The 16,069-nt window shown below is 34.4% G+C and overlaps 1 protein-coding gene across 1 annotated transcript; it reads left to right on the top strand.

The window, feature by feature from the left end:
- The first annotated feature begins 7,604 nt into the window (after positions 1 to 7,604).
- On the top strand, positions 7,605 to 11,131 carry LOC131150153 (60 kDa jasmonate-induced protein-like). Its single transcript, XM_058100735.1, has 2 exons — positions 7,605 to 7,919; positions 10,189 to 11,131. Exon 2 carries the CDS (start codon positions 10,242 to 10,244, stop codon positions 11,037 to 11,039), a length of 798 nt encoding a protein of 265 aa, XP_057956718.1. The 5' UTR covers positions 7,605 to 7,919; positions 10,189 to 10,241; the 3' UTR covers positions 11,040 to 11,131.
- The last annotated feature ends 4,938 nt before the right edge of the window (positions 11,132 to 16,069 follow it).

Raw genomic sequence — 16,069 nt, 5'->3', positions numbered from 1 at the left:
TTTTAAAACAAACAAACAAATAAATGCACAAAATTAACAAAAGCTAAAATCTTAGTGTGATTTAGGAATGTCTAATAAGACTTCCAAACAAGGGTATATTGTTAGATATGCCCCCCCCCCTTCAAAACATAGGTGAAGTTTAAAATACCTCGTTGCATTTTTTAAAATCATTGGATCACACACAGGAAAAATGGGGAAAATTGTCAAATTACAAGCAAAAGAATCTTTGTAAAAACATCCCTAGACTTTTCAAAATTTTTGTAAAAAATTTTCAATTTTTTTTTCAATTTTTAAAGACTTTCTCATTTTTTTCGACTTGAAACAACCAAAAAATAAATTTTTTTGTATTTTTCTTACCTTTAAATTTTTTTTTTCCTAATTTTTCCCCAATTTTCCAGATTTTTTCAAAATTTTTTTTTCTGATTTTCTAGGAATTTTTTATTAGAAAAAATAATTAAAAATTAAATTAATAAAATTAAAAAAGCAACTAAATTAAAAAAAAAAAAAAAAAAAGGGTTCGGGTGAAATAGATCAATTTGGCTGGTTTAGGAAATGGGGGCCATGTGTTAACCCAGAGTGGTGACACGTGGCAAAGTTATATTTTATTTATTTATTTTAATTACTATAGCAGGGTGACATCAGCATTACATCACTCTGTCATGTGGCATTCCCTGAGTGGCTCTAGACATGATAGAGATTGATGACACAACAGCAATCAAATTGTCCAGAGAAAATACAGATCTAACGACTAAGATTATGACACGTGTCGTTGTACTGATGATGACACGTGTCCCATTTTTATTAGTTTATATTATTTTTTTATTTTTAGTTTTTATTTTCTACTAGAGGCTGACTTCAGCATGACATCATCCCTGCCACGTGACAAACTCTAAGTGGCCCCGAAAAAGTGATTTGGGATTGCTAATGTGGTAGCAATCCAACCATCCAAAGAAACACAAATTAGATGATCCAAATGAGGCCACGTCGCTATTAAAATGCTTGAACCAGAATGTGCCATGTATCACCCTACGGTGGTGATACGTGTCCCACTACCTCCATATAAAAATGATTTTTTCTCTCCTTTCTCATTTTTCTGATCATTTTTTTTTTCTCTCTCTCTCTCTCCTTCTGATTTCTCTCTCCTCTTTTCCTCTTTCTTTTGTGCATTCTCTCTTCTTTTGCTCTCTTCTCACTCTTTCTTCTTTCTTTTTTTCCTTCCAAATATTTTTTTCTTTCCTCACTCTCTTTTCTCTCTCTCCGTTTTGGTATTCTATTTTCTAATGTCTTTTCAAAACGCTCTCTCTCTCTCTCTCTCTCTCTCTCTCTCTCTCTCTCTCTCTCTCTTGTTTGTTATGATCTCTCTTCTCTCCTCACTTCTTCTTTGATTTCTATTTTCTTTCCTTTATTTTGTTTTCTTTCATTTTCTTTATCTTTCTTCTTCTTTGGGATTTTTTTTCTTTATTTTTATTTTTTGTTTTGCAGGTTAAAAACGAAACTAGGAAAACCAATGGATTCTTCCAGAGATAAGTTGCCTCACCCCTCTCTTTTTTAGTCTTTGTTTTGCAAGTTTCATGGATTTGTTGATCTATGTATGGATTGGATTATTTTTGTTTTCACATTGGGTCTAGTTTAGTGTCTGAATCAACCCACTGAGTTGGGTTTGAGTTGACTCGAGGTGACTCAACCCACTGGTTTGGTTAAGGGGTGGTTAGTTGACTAGGGGCTCAATCCACTGTTTGGGCTATGTTTTGTTTGGGTCAGGGGTGTTTTTGTTTTGTTTTTTGTTTTTTTTTTAAATGGGCCTGGATTGTTTTAAAAATGGACTTGAGGCTTAGCATTTTTTTTTTTAAAACCATGGTTTTAAAAAATTGGGTCCTAGGCCTATTTGTTTTAAAAACAGGGTTTGGATTGTTTTAAAAATGGCATGAGGTCCAGCATTTTAAAAAACTTTAGGTTTGAAAAATTTGGCCCTGGGCCTATTTGTTTTTAAAAAATAGGACTTGGATTTAAAAATTAGGCCTTGGGCCTGTTTGTTTTTAAAAAAGTGGCGCTTGAGTTTAAAAATTGAGCCTTGGGCCTGTTTTTATTTTTATTTTTTTATTTTTAAAGCAACGAGGCATGAGTTTAAAAATTGAGCCCTAGCCCTTTCAAAAATGAATAGTGTGCTAGGGACTGAGTCGACAGGTCAATGGGTCAATGGACCTAGGTATAAGTGGACGTGGGTCCTAGGAAGTCTAGGTCAATGGGTTAGGTCAACAGGTCGGGTCAGTGGGTTTGATCCAAACCCACGGGCTGGATTCAATTGATTTCAGAGTACTTCGGTTCTAGTTTTTGAATGAATATTGAATAAATAACAAAGAATAATTAAGAATAATTCAAAATACCTACCTGTTGTCTTCCACTCCTTCAATCTTTAAATAGAGTGCTAATGCCCCTTTCAATCGTATGTTTCTAAGTATCAGATCCTTTCTGCTTGTGAATTGCTCTGCTCTGCTTGTGTTGTTATTCACTGAATATGAATTTTCTCTACTGGTTCTTACCGCCTATGACTCTTACTCAATACTACTTTTGTTGTTACTCTTTTCCCTCTCTCTATTTCTCCATGTGAACCTCAATTTATAGGCTCAGGGATGCATTTAATTCTCCACATCTAACCATCTATTAACTATTGTCCAATTTCCCTTGTACAGGAGTGTAAACGTGCAGGTGCCAGCTGTGATGCCCAGAAACCCGCCAAGTGGGGCCTGGGTGCCACGTATTCCAATCACCTATATCTGATACCATAATTAACATGCACGTAGCGGAACATAAATAAATAACCTCAAATAAATACCAGAGTTCTATATAACAACCCAAAAACAAACATTACAATATCCAAATATCCATATTCACAATCAACATTTAAAACATAACCCAGTACAAATATATATCTGTATATATATACTAGTATCTCACGATACCCAAAAAAAAAACCACCAAATACAATCCCAACCTAGGCCTTCAAACCCGGTCTCTAGAAGAACCTGAAAAATTGTTAATCCACTAGGGTGAGACACTTCTCAGTAAGGGTGGAATAAATTATAACAGTGTGTGACAAATGAGTTTTAATATATACATATCAAAATAAACTGTTTCTCATATAACATCAATAATAACTGAGAAAACGTATCATTAATAACATCTCCAACATCTAATATCATACACACATCCAATATGCACAAGTACATAATTTTTATGCAGGCGAAAATCCTCGAGGATAGGAAAAATTACCCGCCCATACAAGTAGTTTCCCTTTGCTCTGGTACTAAAAACTACCTATCAGAGCACTCACCTTATTCAGTAAGCCCTCAGGTGAAGTATTACCTCACCGCCAGTACACACATCTTTATTATTTTAAAGGCAAAGGTTTCCAAGGATCGGGATGTCTACTCGCCCATACAAATAGCATCCCTTTGCACAATTACCAAGAAACTACCTAACAGAGCACTCGCCTTTCTCAGCAAGCCCCTATGGTATGTTTACCTCGCCACATGCACACACACGCATTCACAATGTGCTATACCATTATTTTTATGCTATAATTAAATTCACATGCGCACAACACATCCACACAGGAATCATGCATCTCATATTTCATCTTCCAATGTTCTCAGTATGTGGCCCACATAGAGCAACTGCGTACATGTCAATCGTGGCCCACACAGGCATCTACGTACTTCTTATCTACACGTGATCCACACAGACACCACTACCCACACAGGGTACATAACATGACCCACATAGGCTCCATTATCCACATAGGATATAATGTGGCCCACACAAGCACCACTCTAGCTTCCGCGACACGTGGCCCACACGAGCACCACTATTCACCAGTATCCAATCCCCATGACCTATCCGTCATACATCAATAGAACAAGCTCCTCAACTTGCCAATGTCCTACCCATATAAATGACAATATAACGAGCTCCTCGACCTGCCAACGTCATATCATGACTTATATTTAGGCAATATAACAACCTCCTCATGCCAACGTTATATTGAAATGCATACGAATAACCACACTAGTTAGTTCACACAGACGCATCAATGCATTTCCACATAGGAGTCCAACAGATCAATTCATTTCCCACACAGTATCTCAATAGATCAATACATTTCCACACAGGAGTCAAACATAATAATTTATTCATCATGTTATAATCATTCCAAACATCCCCCACATGCAAACCCAAATGCCACAGCAATTTATATTAAATTTATTAGGAAAAATTACTCCCATGTCACACGAATTTAATATCATATGCAATTATCCCAAATATAAACCTTAAATAATATCATCATTTTCTAGTACTCAGACGGTTCTAAAAATTATATAGATAAATAATAAATTTCATACGCTCGTAAATAACGGGTTTACCTTAATAAAATACTGATATAATTTTATTCGCCCTTACCTGATTTCCTGAACCACGCCTACACGATTCCCAAAATTATACCTGCAGCGCTCACCCGAACCCTGATTCAATCAAATCAACCCCAATAAGATATTATTTTAACATTTCCTAATTTACATTAATTAAATAACAATTAATTTCTAAATAACTCATTTATCCTAGTTTTAGGGCTATTTCCATAGCGACCTTACGAGAAATTTGCTCCACTAAACTTGTAGAAAATCATTCCTAGATTCTCGTGGTGGTGTCCGATCGCCCATTTGACTTAAAATATAAGAAAAATTGAGGTAAGAATAAGAATTTGACTTACCTCAAGAGATATGCCCACGTTACTCCTACAACAAATCCACTTCGGTAGATATGTCGGTGGCGGAGAATGGAGTTCGGTGGTATTCTCGGATTTCTAATTAGGCGAGAATCTGCCGTGAAATCGTAGAAAAAAGAGAAGTGGAGAACGTGAGCTGAGAGATTTTTTTTTTTCTCTTTCTTGCTGTTCTGTGCGTGAATCTTTTTTTTCTTCTTTCTTCTCCTCTTCCTCTTCTCCAGAAACTTAACCTTTAAGTTTTCTTTTTTTTTTTTCTTTCCTTTATCCATACTTTAAACTTTTATATATATATATATATATTACCAAAATCCTCAAATTTCTTAATTTAATTAATTTTCTTAATAATAATTAATTAATTAATAATAATAAAATTTTTTATTAATTTTTTTAATAATAATAATAATTATTATTATTATTATTATTTTGAGTCGTTACACTAGCAATGTTCCAATACTCGTTTCCTCCTTCTTTTTTTTTTGCATTAATTTATATTGTATTGTACTTCATTTTGTGTATTTTTCTCTGCTGTATTCCTCATTTTTTTTTTAATATTTTTTCTGATGTATTTGTATACACAATATAATAATAATAATAATAATAATAATAATAATAATAATAATGATGATGATGGTGATGACGACGACGATGAGGTCTTTCCTTTTGTTATTTTTGGCCCTTGGACAAACTGGGTGTTTACAAACAACGTTTGATAGGTCACTATAAGAGTATAAGGATGGGTGCTCATTAAGGTTTCAACGTCTTAGTTGGAGATGATTGAAATTCCCTCATACTCGTTTTGCCCACGCTCTCATGCGAGGCCTGTGATGTTTTAAAAAATGGCTTTAGAACGGTTAACCAGTCCACTTAATTAATATGCTAATATCAATTAAAAATAGCTTTTAATATTTAAAATTTCTGAAAAATTTGAGAAAAATAAAAAAAATTCCTTTTTCATTTTTGAATAAGTTTAATAAAAATTTCCACTTATTTTATATTTTCTTTGATTTAATTCATTTTAATTAAAATTTTATTATTTTGAGTAGTTTAAAATGGTTTGGGCTATAGATAAAATGGTAGGTTTCTCCCTTTTAACTTAGGATATAATTCGGTTATTTAGTGAACATTTAGTTAATTTAATTAATTTATTTGAATTTTGCCTCATTTTTATTTGTTTTTAATTGGTTAAAAACATTTTAAAATTGTAAAATTTTAAATAATGCCAAGATTTTCTATTTGTTTCGAGTATTTTATCCGAGTTTTAGGGCATTTTGGGACATAGATATTACTTAAAAAAGAGTTCAAAAAGTGGAAAACACAAAGAAAAGGGGTTTTAAAGGTAAGTCCACTCTAATAATTTGTACACGTGGTTTATTTTCATTGTGTATGTATTATAAAGGTGTGCATGAATTCATTTAATTCTAAGATGAGGCTTTGGTTTGCTTTGATTGAATGGTAAGCATGTGTGCTTAATCACTTTGTCTTGCTTCTATGGGATGTATTATTTTATGGTATTGAAATGGATAAAAATAAAATCAACTATAATTAATGAATTCGTCGATGGATGTCATAGGGGGATGCAATAGCACTCTCTATGAATTTTCTTCCGATAAGGGAAACCTTATATTCTAAATCGGAATACCATCAGAACATAAGGTGGAACAATATTAAATGGAAAGGTAATGTTAATCAAAACATAAGAGATTGAATATAAATTAGTGATTATGTTTAATTTAGTAGGTATAATTTGTAGAACAGGTGTGTAGGTAACGTTAGTTAAAAATAAATAAATAGACTTCAATTAAGCAAATTAAAAACGATCTCTTATTAACCCCTTAAAACCATGTGCCCAAAGGATTTTTCATAAGTTTGACTCAATTCTAAATTTTATTAAAATTTAAGATTTTGAGGATTTCGACAAATAAAAAATGAATAGAAATGAGATTTTTTTTATTTATATTCTATATTAATACTTTGGACAAAATGGGGTGTCTACGGCATTTGTAAAATTTTTGAAAATTTTTATAACTTCACGTTGTCACATCAACTTCTCTTGAAAAACAATATATTTAGGGATAAACTATTTTAATTAAATCTTGAAATTTTCACAGACTTAATTGTGTAAATGTTTCGTAGCAGCCCTTTGTACAAGTTTGAAGAAAATTTCATAAATTAACCTCTCTTGACATATGACTTTTGAAAATTTAAAATTTTTAAAAAATATTTTATAAAATACCATCAATTTAACATCATAAAATTTTTCAATTTTAGAGAAAACCAATGTTTTTTTTCCTAAAATAATAATATGGTACAAGGGCCCAGATTTTTGAAAGATAATATTCATATGCAGCTCCAGATTTTAAAAAGAAGCATTGGCAACTATCAATTTAATTATGGCCGGATGAAAAGGTATAAGAAAAAAAAAAAGAAAAATGGAGTAGCCAAAAAAATTCCATTTCATATATACAGTGATGCATATTGGATGTACCAATCTAGAGCATCTTTCTCTTTATTATAAAAAAACAAAACATATTACGTCACGATCGTATTTTTATTTTTTTTTGATTTATATTTGTGGGTAATTGACATTATTTTACAGGTAATTTGCTTATAGCTAGTTTTGTTTGATTTTGATTTCATATAAATATGTTTAGATTATTTTATTTGGATGATGATTCAAGTTTTTTATTATGGGTTTTGATACTTGATATAGTTTTTATAATTTATTTGTAAATTCAACATCTTCGACTTGTAACCACCAAATAAAATTGAGGTTTGGTTAAAATAAATAAATAAATATAATGCGCAAACTAAGAGAGAGAGAGAGAGAGAGAGAGAGAGAGAGAGAGAAATAAGGAAGATAATACAAATTCATTTATGTGGGCATGTGGGGTTGCGTGGCTCTTCAGCTTCTTTAATTTTAGTTTTAATTTATATATATAAAAAAAAGGATCATGGAGACTTACTTGGCGAAGAAGGTAACGAGTTTATGAGACTACCTATCTCGCTCTCTCCTTCTCGCGTCAACGTCTCTACAGCTCTGTTCTTCTTCACGCACGCTACGCTGCTCTCTTCCTCCTCTCCACAAAGATTTTTGGCCTCTCTTCCCGCGATCCTGAGACTGCAATTACTGTTGCAGGTGAGCAATTTGTTGATTCTGTTTTTGCGAAATCGTTCAGATCTGAACTGCTGAAGAGAACCCGGTGATTTCAACGCGTAAAACTAATATTCCGGTTTTCTTTTCTTTTCTATTTTTCCTGCTGGCTAGAATCAAAATTTCATTTTCGTGCCTTTCTACTGCCATGCCGTTTTTTCCTCGTTTCCAAATATTACTTTATTTCAATGTCTAGACTGTAGATGAGTTTTGGTTTGATTGTAAAAGAGTACTGGAATCTTTTTATAATCGGTGATTAGAGAAAATAGTGGATGGTAAGGTTTATGTTGTATGTATCCTTTTGCTATAAGTGGTGCCTGGTGGAAAGAAATGAACGAATATGAGTTTAGGCAATCCTTGTTGGCTTGAGCATGTTTGAGGAGTTTAAAACTCTGTTGTACAATCCTTATCCTGTATTTTGCAGCTTGAATTTCAGAGTTTGGATTTGGATTTGTGAAAATTTGGTTCCAATTCTTACATACCTAAATTTAAGACCTAAAATCCATGTCCTCCCAGTCCCTGACACAGCTTTAATAAAATTTGTGTCGTATCTTCAGCTTCGTTTGTGTTTGGTTCTTTCCTATTGTATAAGAGTTCCTTTAACAGAAAAGTAACTCATTTGGCTCCCTTCAATGTAAAGAACTTGTAATTAGATAATGAAACTTTGCCCTTTTACTGTTGCTATACATGTTTTTGGTTGAAAGATATACAAAGTATCAACCAATTTTTCTTTAGTGACTTTATATTGCTTGTACTTTACATTTACTTTTTCTTTGGTTAATTTAGTGTATAATTTCATCTTCTCTCTCTTTTTTTTTTTTTGTTGTTGATCTATTGTATTGTTTCTTTTAACTTCCTACTTATATTTCTATCCTTTATTTTCTATACTATTAAGTATAATTCCATATTAATGGGAATGATACTATGGTTTATTATTTCTCATCGTTTAATTTATTTGTTTTGCTGCACACATGAGATTACTTGTTGAATGGAATAGGCGGATCGACAACATAGTATTGAGTATGGTTCATAGCTAGCATTCATATGACCAAAATATCCTTTAAACATGAATATGTCGGTCGGGTGGGTGGGTGGGTAATTGCACCTACACAAGTTGCTTATGGGTTCTGAGTTTGAAACAAAAATAGTTTGAGGTTTGTTTTGATATTTCAAAAATAAGGTGTTGAGATTTGAGAGATATTGTGCATTAATTGAAAGAGAGGGACATTGAGCATTGCGGATTTGGGGTGGTGGTTGCCTCTCCAACTTCACTAACTAAATTATGCATTATGCATCAAGTTAGATCCCCTATTGTTGTCACATGTAGACTTTATTATTTGTACTTAAGTGTAATCACTCAGTATTTCACTTTATTTGTTTTTATTCATGTAGTCTCCACTTAGTGGGACTAAGGCTTGGTTTTGTTTGTTTGTTGTTTGTTTGTTTATTCATGTATGAGGCAAACTATTGGATGATGAAATAAATGTTCTTTTATTAAAAATTTAGTACTTATTGTTAGCATTATTATTATTATTATTATTATGAATAGTCAAACATTACTTATTTTACAGTATTTAGACTAGTACTGATCCATTTCAGTACATATGTGTAGTACTTATCAATTTGAGTATTTAAAAGTTTAATAATTATCTTTAAATGGTACCAAATGATGCAAATTGCTTTTGCTAAAAGCATTTTAGAAATTTTTTAGTCATCATTTAAATATTTTTTTGATCCATCTTGAAACTTATGAAATTTCACTTCACAAATTGATGTATTACTCTTACTTGTGCTTAAAGCCTCTAAATTTTAGGGGCTCTGTTCCATAAGATTAAATCTATTTATCTATTGAGACTTGATGAGTTTGATGCAAACATAGTTTATGACCTTATAAACCATACATTATTCTGCACCAATCGACCAGACTCTATGCCAAGCTTAGCTCAAATTTAGATCATATAAAGTTGGTAATCCCATTCTATTGATGTCTCTAAAAGGAGCCCACATTGGCCCATAATTGAATGGCTGTTGCCTTGTCCTTTGTCCTGCTAGGCACCATTTGGAGATAGATATGGTCAGGCATTGGATGGGTGATTATTTTGTCCTTGTGGCTGAAATTTAATTGGAAATATGAAGGGGTACCTGAATGTTTCCACACAAGTCTATGGTTATCCTGTTCTTGTGGTTTAGAAATACTGTGCTATTTCAAGTGGGCATCTGGCTCTTAGTGTTCTGATTTGGGGAAACCTTTCAGAATATTGCAGCTAGATTATTCTGATTCAACCCAAGGAAGACATCTCCGGAAGCATGGTGGCTGATGATAGCGTGGCCGTCAATGATAGATACCGTCGGCTTGGACACGCACTAGTGGAGGTGTTCTCAGTGCGGATCAACGATATCGATGGAGAGAGCCACCTCTATGGTACAATTAAAGTTATAGATGGACTGAGTTTGCAGTACATTTACGATCGTAAAAGGGAGGATCCAGAATTAGTATCTGCAGGTGACGCTATTTTGTTAACCGGCCCAGCTCGATCCATATCAGCATATGATAGTTTCACCATTGATGTGAATCTCATGGATGATAGCAAAACTTCCACAAATGATGAAGTCATCCGGGAGCTGTTCACATGGAATGTCTACTTGACAGCAAGTAATGTGTACAATGAACCCATGACGGATAAGGTCGTTGGCAAGAATGGTTCAGCGACAGTGGACTACATAGTGATGAGCAATGCGGTGCAAGCCAATGTGGAGATTACCCTCATAAATGGAGATGGGAAGGATCTGATTGAACTAAATGGATTCGTCACAGCTCGCGGTGACGAATTTGTGAATGAATGTATGCTCTTTAGGAAGACAAATAATGAGAATATAGAAGTAAGATGCGGGCAACTTATTCCCATGTCCAGATCTACAATAGCTGTGCCGTTGGACTCCTCCCTTGTAGTTAAGGCAGAACTAATTGATCGTGATAGGGATACTAATCACGAGATTGCAAACGGTGCTGCTGTCTTCCCTACTAATTTGTCCGGTACATACACCGAAAATATTTTAGGGAATAACGGAGAAATTCAAGTCAAGGTGACTTGGATAAATATGTAAGTCACTTGACAGTATAAGTGGTCCATATATTGGACTTGAATCTGTACTTTTATTACGTACGTATGAACTTGGAACTCTTAATTTGTTTTTCATTTCATTGTTTATGCTTTTCAAAATATTCATGATTTGTTTTGTTTCCTAAGAATGATTACATACCATTAATAATAAATGAATCATAAAATTAAGAGATAAGTTTGCTTTTGTGCCCTAAAAATAGACTGATTAGCTCAATTTCATGCCATAGTCCACCAGACATTTTTAGGCTCATCTAGGCTAGTTGAATTGGCATGTTGAAAGTCAAAAAATCATCACTCTTAAGCTACTTGTCCTTAATTAATTCTACAATTACAAATAACCTAATTAATCATAGATTCAATGTCTTTGTAAACATTAATTCAATAATAAATTTAGGACGTTCTAAACATTAAATCTAATCATAGATTTAGAATGTGTTTAAACGTTAAGAAGCTTATTTTATTTTATTTTTTTAATACAATTGACAATCTCAAGTAATGAATTTTTTACATTTTTGGTTAATTGCACTCGTTGCCCCTCAGCCAAGTTGTCGTCTTCATCCTCACTTGGTTACTTGCCCAAAGATTGCACCAACTGTGTCTCAGTTAGTCATTAATAAATAAGCATATCTTAAGGAGTATTGCTCATTACTAGCAGAAGCCCAAAGCATAGTATCCTTTACTAGGCCAAGGTATGAAGGAATATAAATGAGTCTAATAAGGATTTATGAAGAGATGTAGGTAGAGAGACCGTCATAAAACCAATTCAATCATGTCATTGACCTTCTATCATCTTCATCGTCAAGAACCCTAGGAATCAAATTCAAGATGGTCCCTTGTTCAACCATGGATCAAATTCCATTCCCAACACATTGGAAAACAATGTGTATTTTTTAATTATTTTAAAATTTGAAATTAAAATAAAATCATTTCCCTAAGAGAATAGCATAAAAAATATTATACTATTCTTTAAATATTGTACAACTGAAAAATTAGTTCTTTTTAATTCTTTATAAAAAAAAATAAAAAATAAAAAAGATTTTCTATAGCTAAATAAGCTCTAAATGATTTCCTACCTAAAAAAGTAGCGACACAAATTCTTGCTAATCTTTTCCCATTTCAATTGCAATTTTTTTACATTTATCAAAATTCTTCTTGCCACTTTTATGTTACATTCTTTCTTTGGTTATACTCAAATTCATTTATTTAAACACCTAACAGTATATTCTTTCCTTGTGTATATTCATTTTTTTTTTTTTTTTCCATATGTATGTTTTCTTTTCTCACAATTATAACTTCTTCACTTACTTTCAATATATATAGAACTCCTTGCCATCCTTGTTTATTGATGTGCCCTGTCCTTTTAATTTTTAAATCTCAGGGCATTGGCTTAAGTCCAACTGTTACAACACGAACTACTTAAGGCAGTATGTAATTCTATAATAGGCCTATGACAATAAATTTATTATTTACATCCAACAATAACCCTACCATGAATATCCACTTTATAAGTTTGTTTTCTAAATAATTGAATTTAGGAGGCCTAAGTTTCACAAAGTTAGAGCTCGTTTAATTATAATTATCTACCAAGAGGTTTTATCACTCGGTATAATTGAATAAAGAAATATCTACTCACAATCCACACATTTTTTTTTAAAAAAAAAGAAGAGCGGTATCTCCATTTATTTATTAATATATCCTCACTTTTGGTGAAAGAATACTGTGGTTACAAGACAAGCAAGAGATAACATATAGAAAAAACTTAAAGGCCTCCTAAAAACAATACCAACATGCAACCAAAACAGGACTATGAATCCGAATAAAACAAAACAAGGACCTACTAACCAATAAAACATCCCACGCAACAAAATCAAACAAAAGAAAAACAAACATATATAAAAAGAAACCAGTTAAACATACCTCATATAAGTTGTACCCATTTTATTCAATTTATATAAACCATTGATAACTCTAGGAAATTGACTATTATTTAAAAACAAACTATTCCTCCCCATAGCACCTTGTCGAGTACTCACAATCCACACATGAATGAGTGATTTGTACGCTAAATTTATGGTCAAAATCTTGGAACTATACAACTCATCTAAACAACTCAATTTCAAAATCATGCTATACAACCATCCATGCTCATATATATTGGACATTATGCACATAAGTGCTTGTTCAAAATAATAATAGAGATGATGGATTATATACATACATACATAAATACATACACAATGAGAACACTTCTTCATATTATTGACCTTATTAAACTATTTTTAAAAGATTAAAGACAAAAAATTTGTAGTCCTTAGAGTGACAAAATATCAAAATGATAGATTTATCCTTCATTATTTATTCATGAAAATAAAATTTTCATTCGTCCTAAATCCCAAAATTTAATGTCCAACCCTTTCATTTTCATTTTTTGTTCATTTCCCAACTGTTCAAATTTGATTCCCTAAATACCCTCATATTTATAATTTTTTGCGTTCATCTCATCATCTTACCAAATGGATCATTTTCATCTCCCATGAGTCTGTTTATCTTCCCATTCCTATATAATGCTTCCCCTTCCCCTGCGCGTTGCTTTCCAATCCCCAATTTTCCTTGCACGTCTGATGTACCCAAAAGCTTAAGCCTACTAGGTTTTGGGCCCAACCATGTATATAAGCATTTATCATCCACTCAAATTTTCCAATGTGGGACAAACTCACAAGTGGAATTTTCAACAATCTTCCCCTCACTTGTGAGTTCCAACTGCTGCCTCTTGAACAGAAATCGTCTCCCTTATGGGATTAATTCTCCAACAGTCGCTCAAGTGGGCCTCTACGTCCCCTTGAACGGAAGCCATCTCCTCCCTTATGGGACTAATTCTCCAATAGTCCTTACTGTTGCACCTTACGTGTCTCATATTGTATTCCATGTGAGCCTCCGAACCAATCCTACGTCCCACATCGTGACCCTATTTGGATCCATCTTTGGTCACACACTTCGATCCACACCGAGAGTTATGAATTGTCGGCTCTGATACCACTTGTTGGCACTAGAGGAATCCATGGGTGGACTTGATACACATGAGTGAACACCAACTTGACCCAAAATATTATGCGTATTGAGTCTTGGGCCCAATCATGTATATAAGCACCCATCATCCACTCAAATTTTTCAATGTGGGACAAACTCACAAGTGAAATAATTTTCAAGATGCTAGAGTACTCAATGGAATAAGTTCAATAGCTCACATGTAGAAAAATAATTGCATAAAAATGATTATTCTTGACAATTAAAATGACAATATCATAATTCTATTTCTAAAAATGGTTGGCCAATTAGAAAAAAAATAAAATGATAATAACACCTTATGTTCACTATCTGTTGCAAGATAAAATTAGTGGGGCTGCTCTTTCGACTTCCGTTGACCTGAAAAGGGAAAAAGGAAAAAGGCTTGGAGGACTCGGGGTGTACTCTGTGGGATCGCTTCGATGCCTAAGTTAGAGAAATGCTTTAGAGAGGCTAAATGCAACAGTAGAATGGGTGTCGAATTACTTACATTGGCCTTTTCCCCGCGTCCCTTCTAATAGTGACTAGGGTTGACCTTGGAGTTGGTTTGTCTTTATGGCGCGGGGGCATGAATCATTCTCGGGTCATAAAGTGTCCACGTGTATTACTCCGCCCATTTAAGTTACCGGCGTGGATCTCTCCTCCTCTTTGAGTTGATTGCTCTTGTTAGCAGGTCTGACTTAGGAAGTGATGACTGGGTGTTGGCTTCCTCTTATGAACTGAGATATTTTAGAGCACATCAGTTGTCCCCCCTTTAGTTTCGAAGTTTTGAACCATGTTCTTAAAGTTTGAAAGTTGTTCCTATTGGGTTTTTGCGGAGCCTAGTTGTGTTTGATTTGGGTCATGACCCGATCCAAGGTAATGATGCGTGGTTTCTTAATGGAAGATTTCTTACTTGGGCTTAGTCCATGGATGAGCCTTGCCCTTAGGAATTTTTTTTTTTTTTAACACCCTCTTTAGCTACTTCTTTATCAATAACTTGCCGAGCTAGATTTGGGGCATGCTTGGCTTACCCAAGCTGATCTTGTGGCACTCCTGGCTTTTCCAAGCCGAACTCGAGGGGTCATCGGCTAGTCCGAGCTGAGGTGGAGGTGAACACGGCTTTGTCAAGCCGGACTTTCCTTGAGTATTTGTGTCAAGTTGCTCTTGCCAAGCTGTTCTCACCAAGCTATTTATATCGAGCTATTCTCGTCAAGCTATTTTTCCGAGCTGTCCTTCGTGGGCAACTTCTGTCGAGCTGCTTTTCAAGGCAATTCTTGTCGAGCTGTTTTTACTGATCTGTCCTTCATGGGCAACTTCGGCCAAGCTGCTCTTCGAGGCAATTTTTGCCGAGTTGCTCTTGAAGGCACTTCTTGCCAAGCTGTTCTTCGCGGGCAACTTCTGTCGAGCTGCTCTAGAAGGCACTTCTCGCCAAGCTGTTCTTTGCGGGCAACTTCTGTCGAGCTGCTCTTCAAGGCACTTCTTGCTGAGCTGTTCTTTGTGGGCATCTTCTGCCAAGCTGCTCTTCAAGGCATTTCTTGTCGAGCTGCTCTTCGTGGGCATTTTATGCCAAGTTGCTCTTCAAGGCACTTCTTGCTGAGCTGCTTTTCTTGGGCAACATTTTCCGAGCTGCTCTTCAAGGCAATTCTTGCTGAATTGTTTTTACCGAGCTACTCTTTGTGGGCATCTTCTACCGAGTTGCTCTTTGAGGAACTTCTTGCCGAGCTATTTTTTCCGAGCTGCTCTTCGTGGGCAACATTTTCTGAGCTGCTATTCAAGGCAATTCTCGCCCAACTGTTTTTGCCGAGCTGCTCTTCGTGGGCATATTCTGCCGAGCTGCTCTTCAAGACACCTCTTGCCGAGCTATTTTTTCCGAGCTGCTCTTCATGGGCATCTTTTGTCGAGCTGCTCTTCAAGGCAATTCTCGCCGAACTGTTTTTGCTGAGCTACTTTTCGTGGGCAACTCCTGCC

This window comes from Malania oleifera, chromosome 3, assembly GCF_029873635.1.
Source record: "Malania oleifera isolate guangnan ecotype guangnan chromosome 3, ASM2987363v1, whole genome shotgun sequence".
Classification (NCBI taxonomy): Eukaryota; Viridiplantae; Streptophyta; class Magnoliopsida; order Santalales; family Ximeniaceae; genus Malania; species Malania oleifera.
Note: the sequence above shows the minus strand (reverse complement) of the source record. Positions and strands in the feature narration are given on the sequence as shown.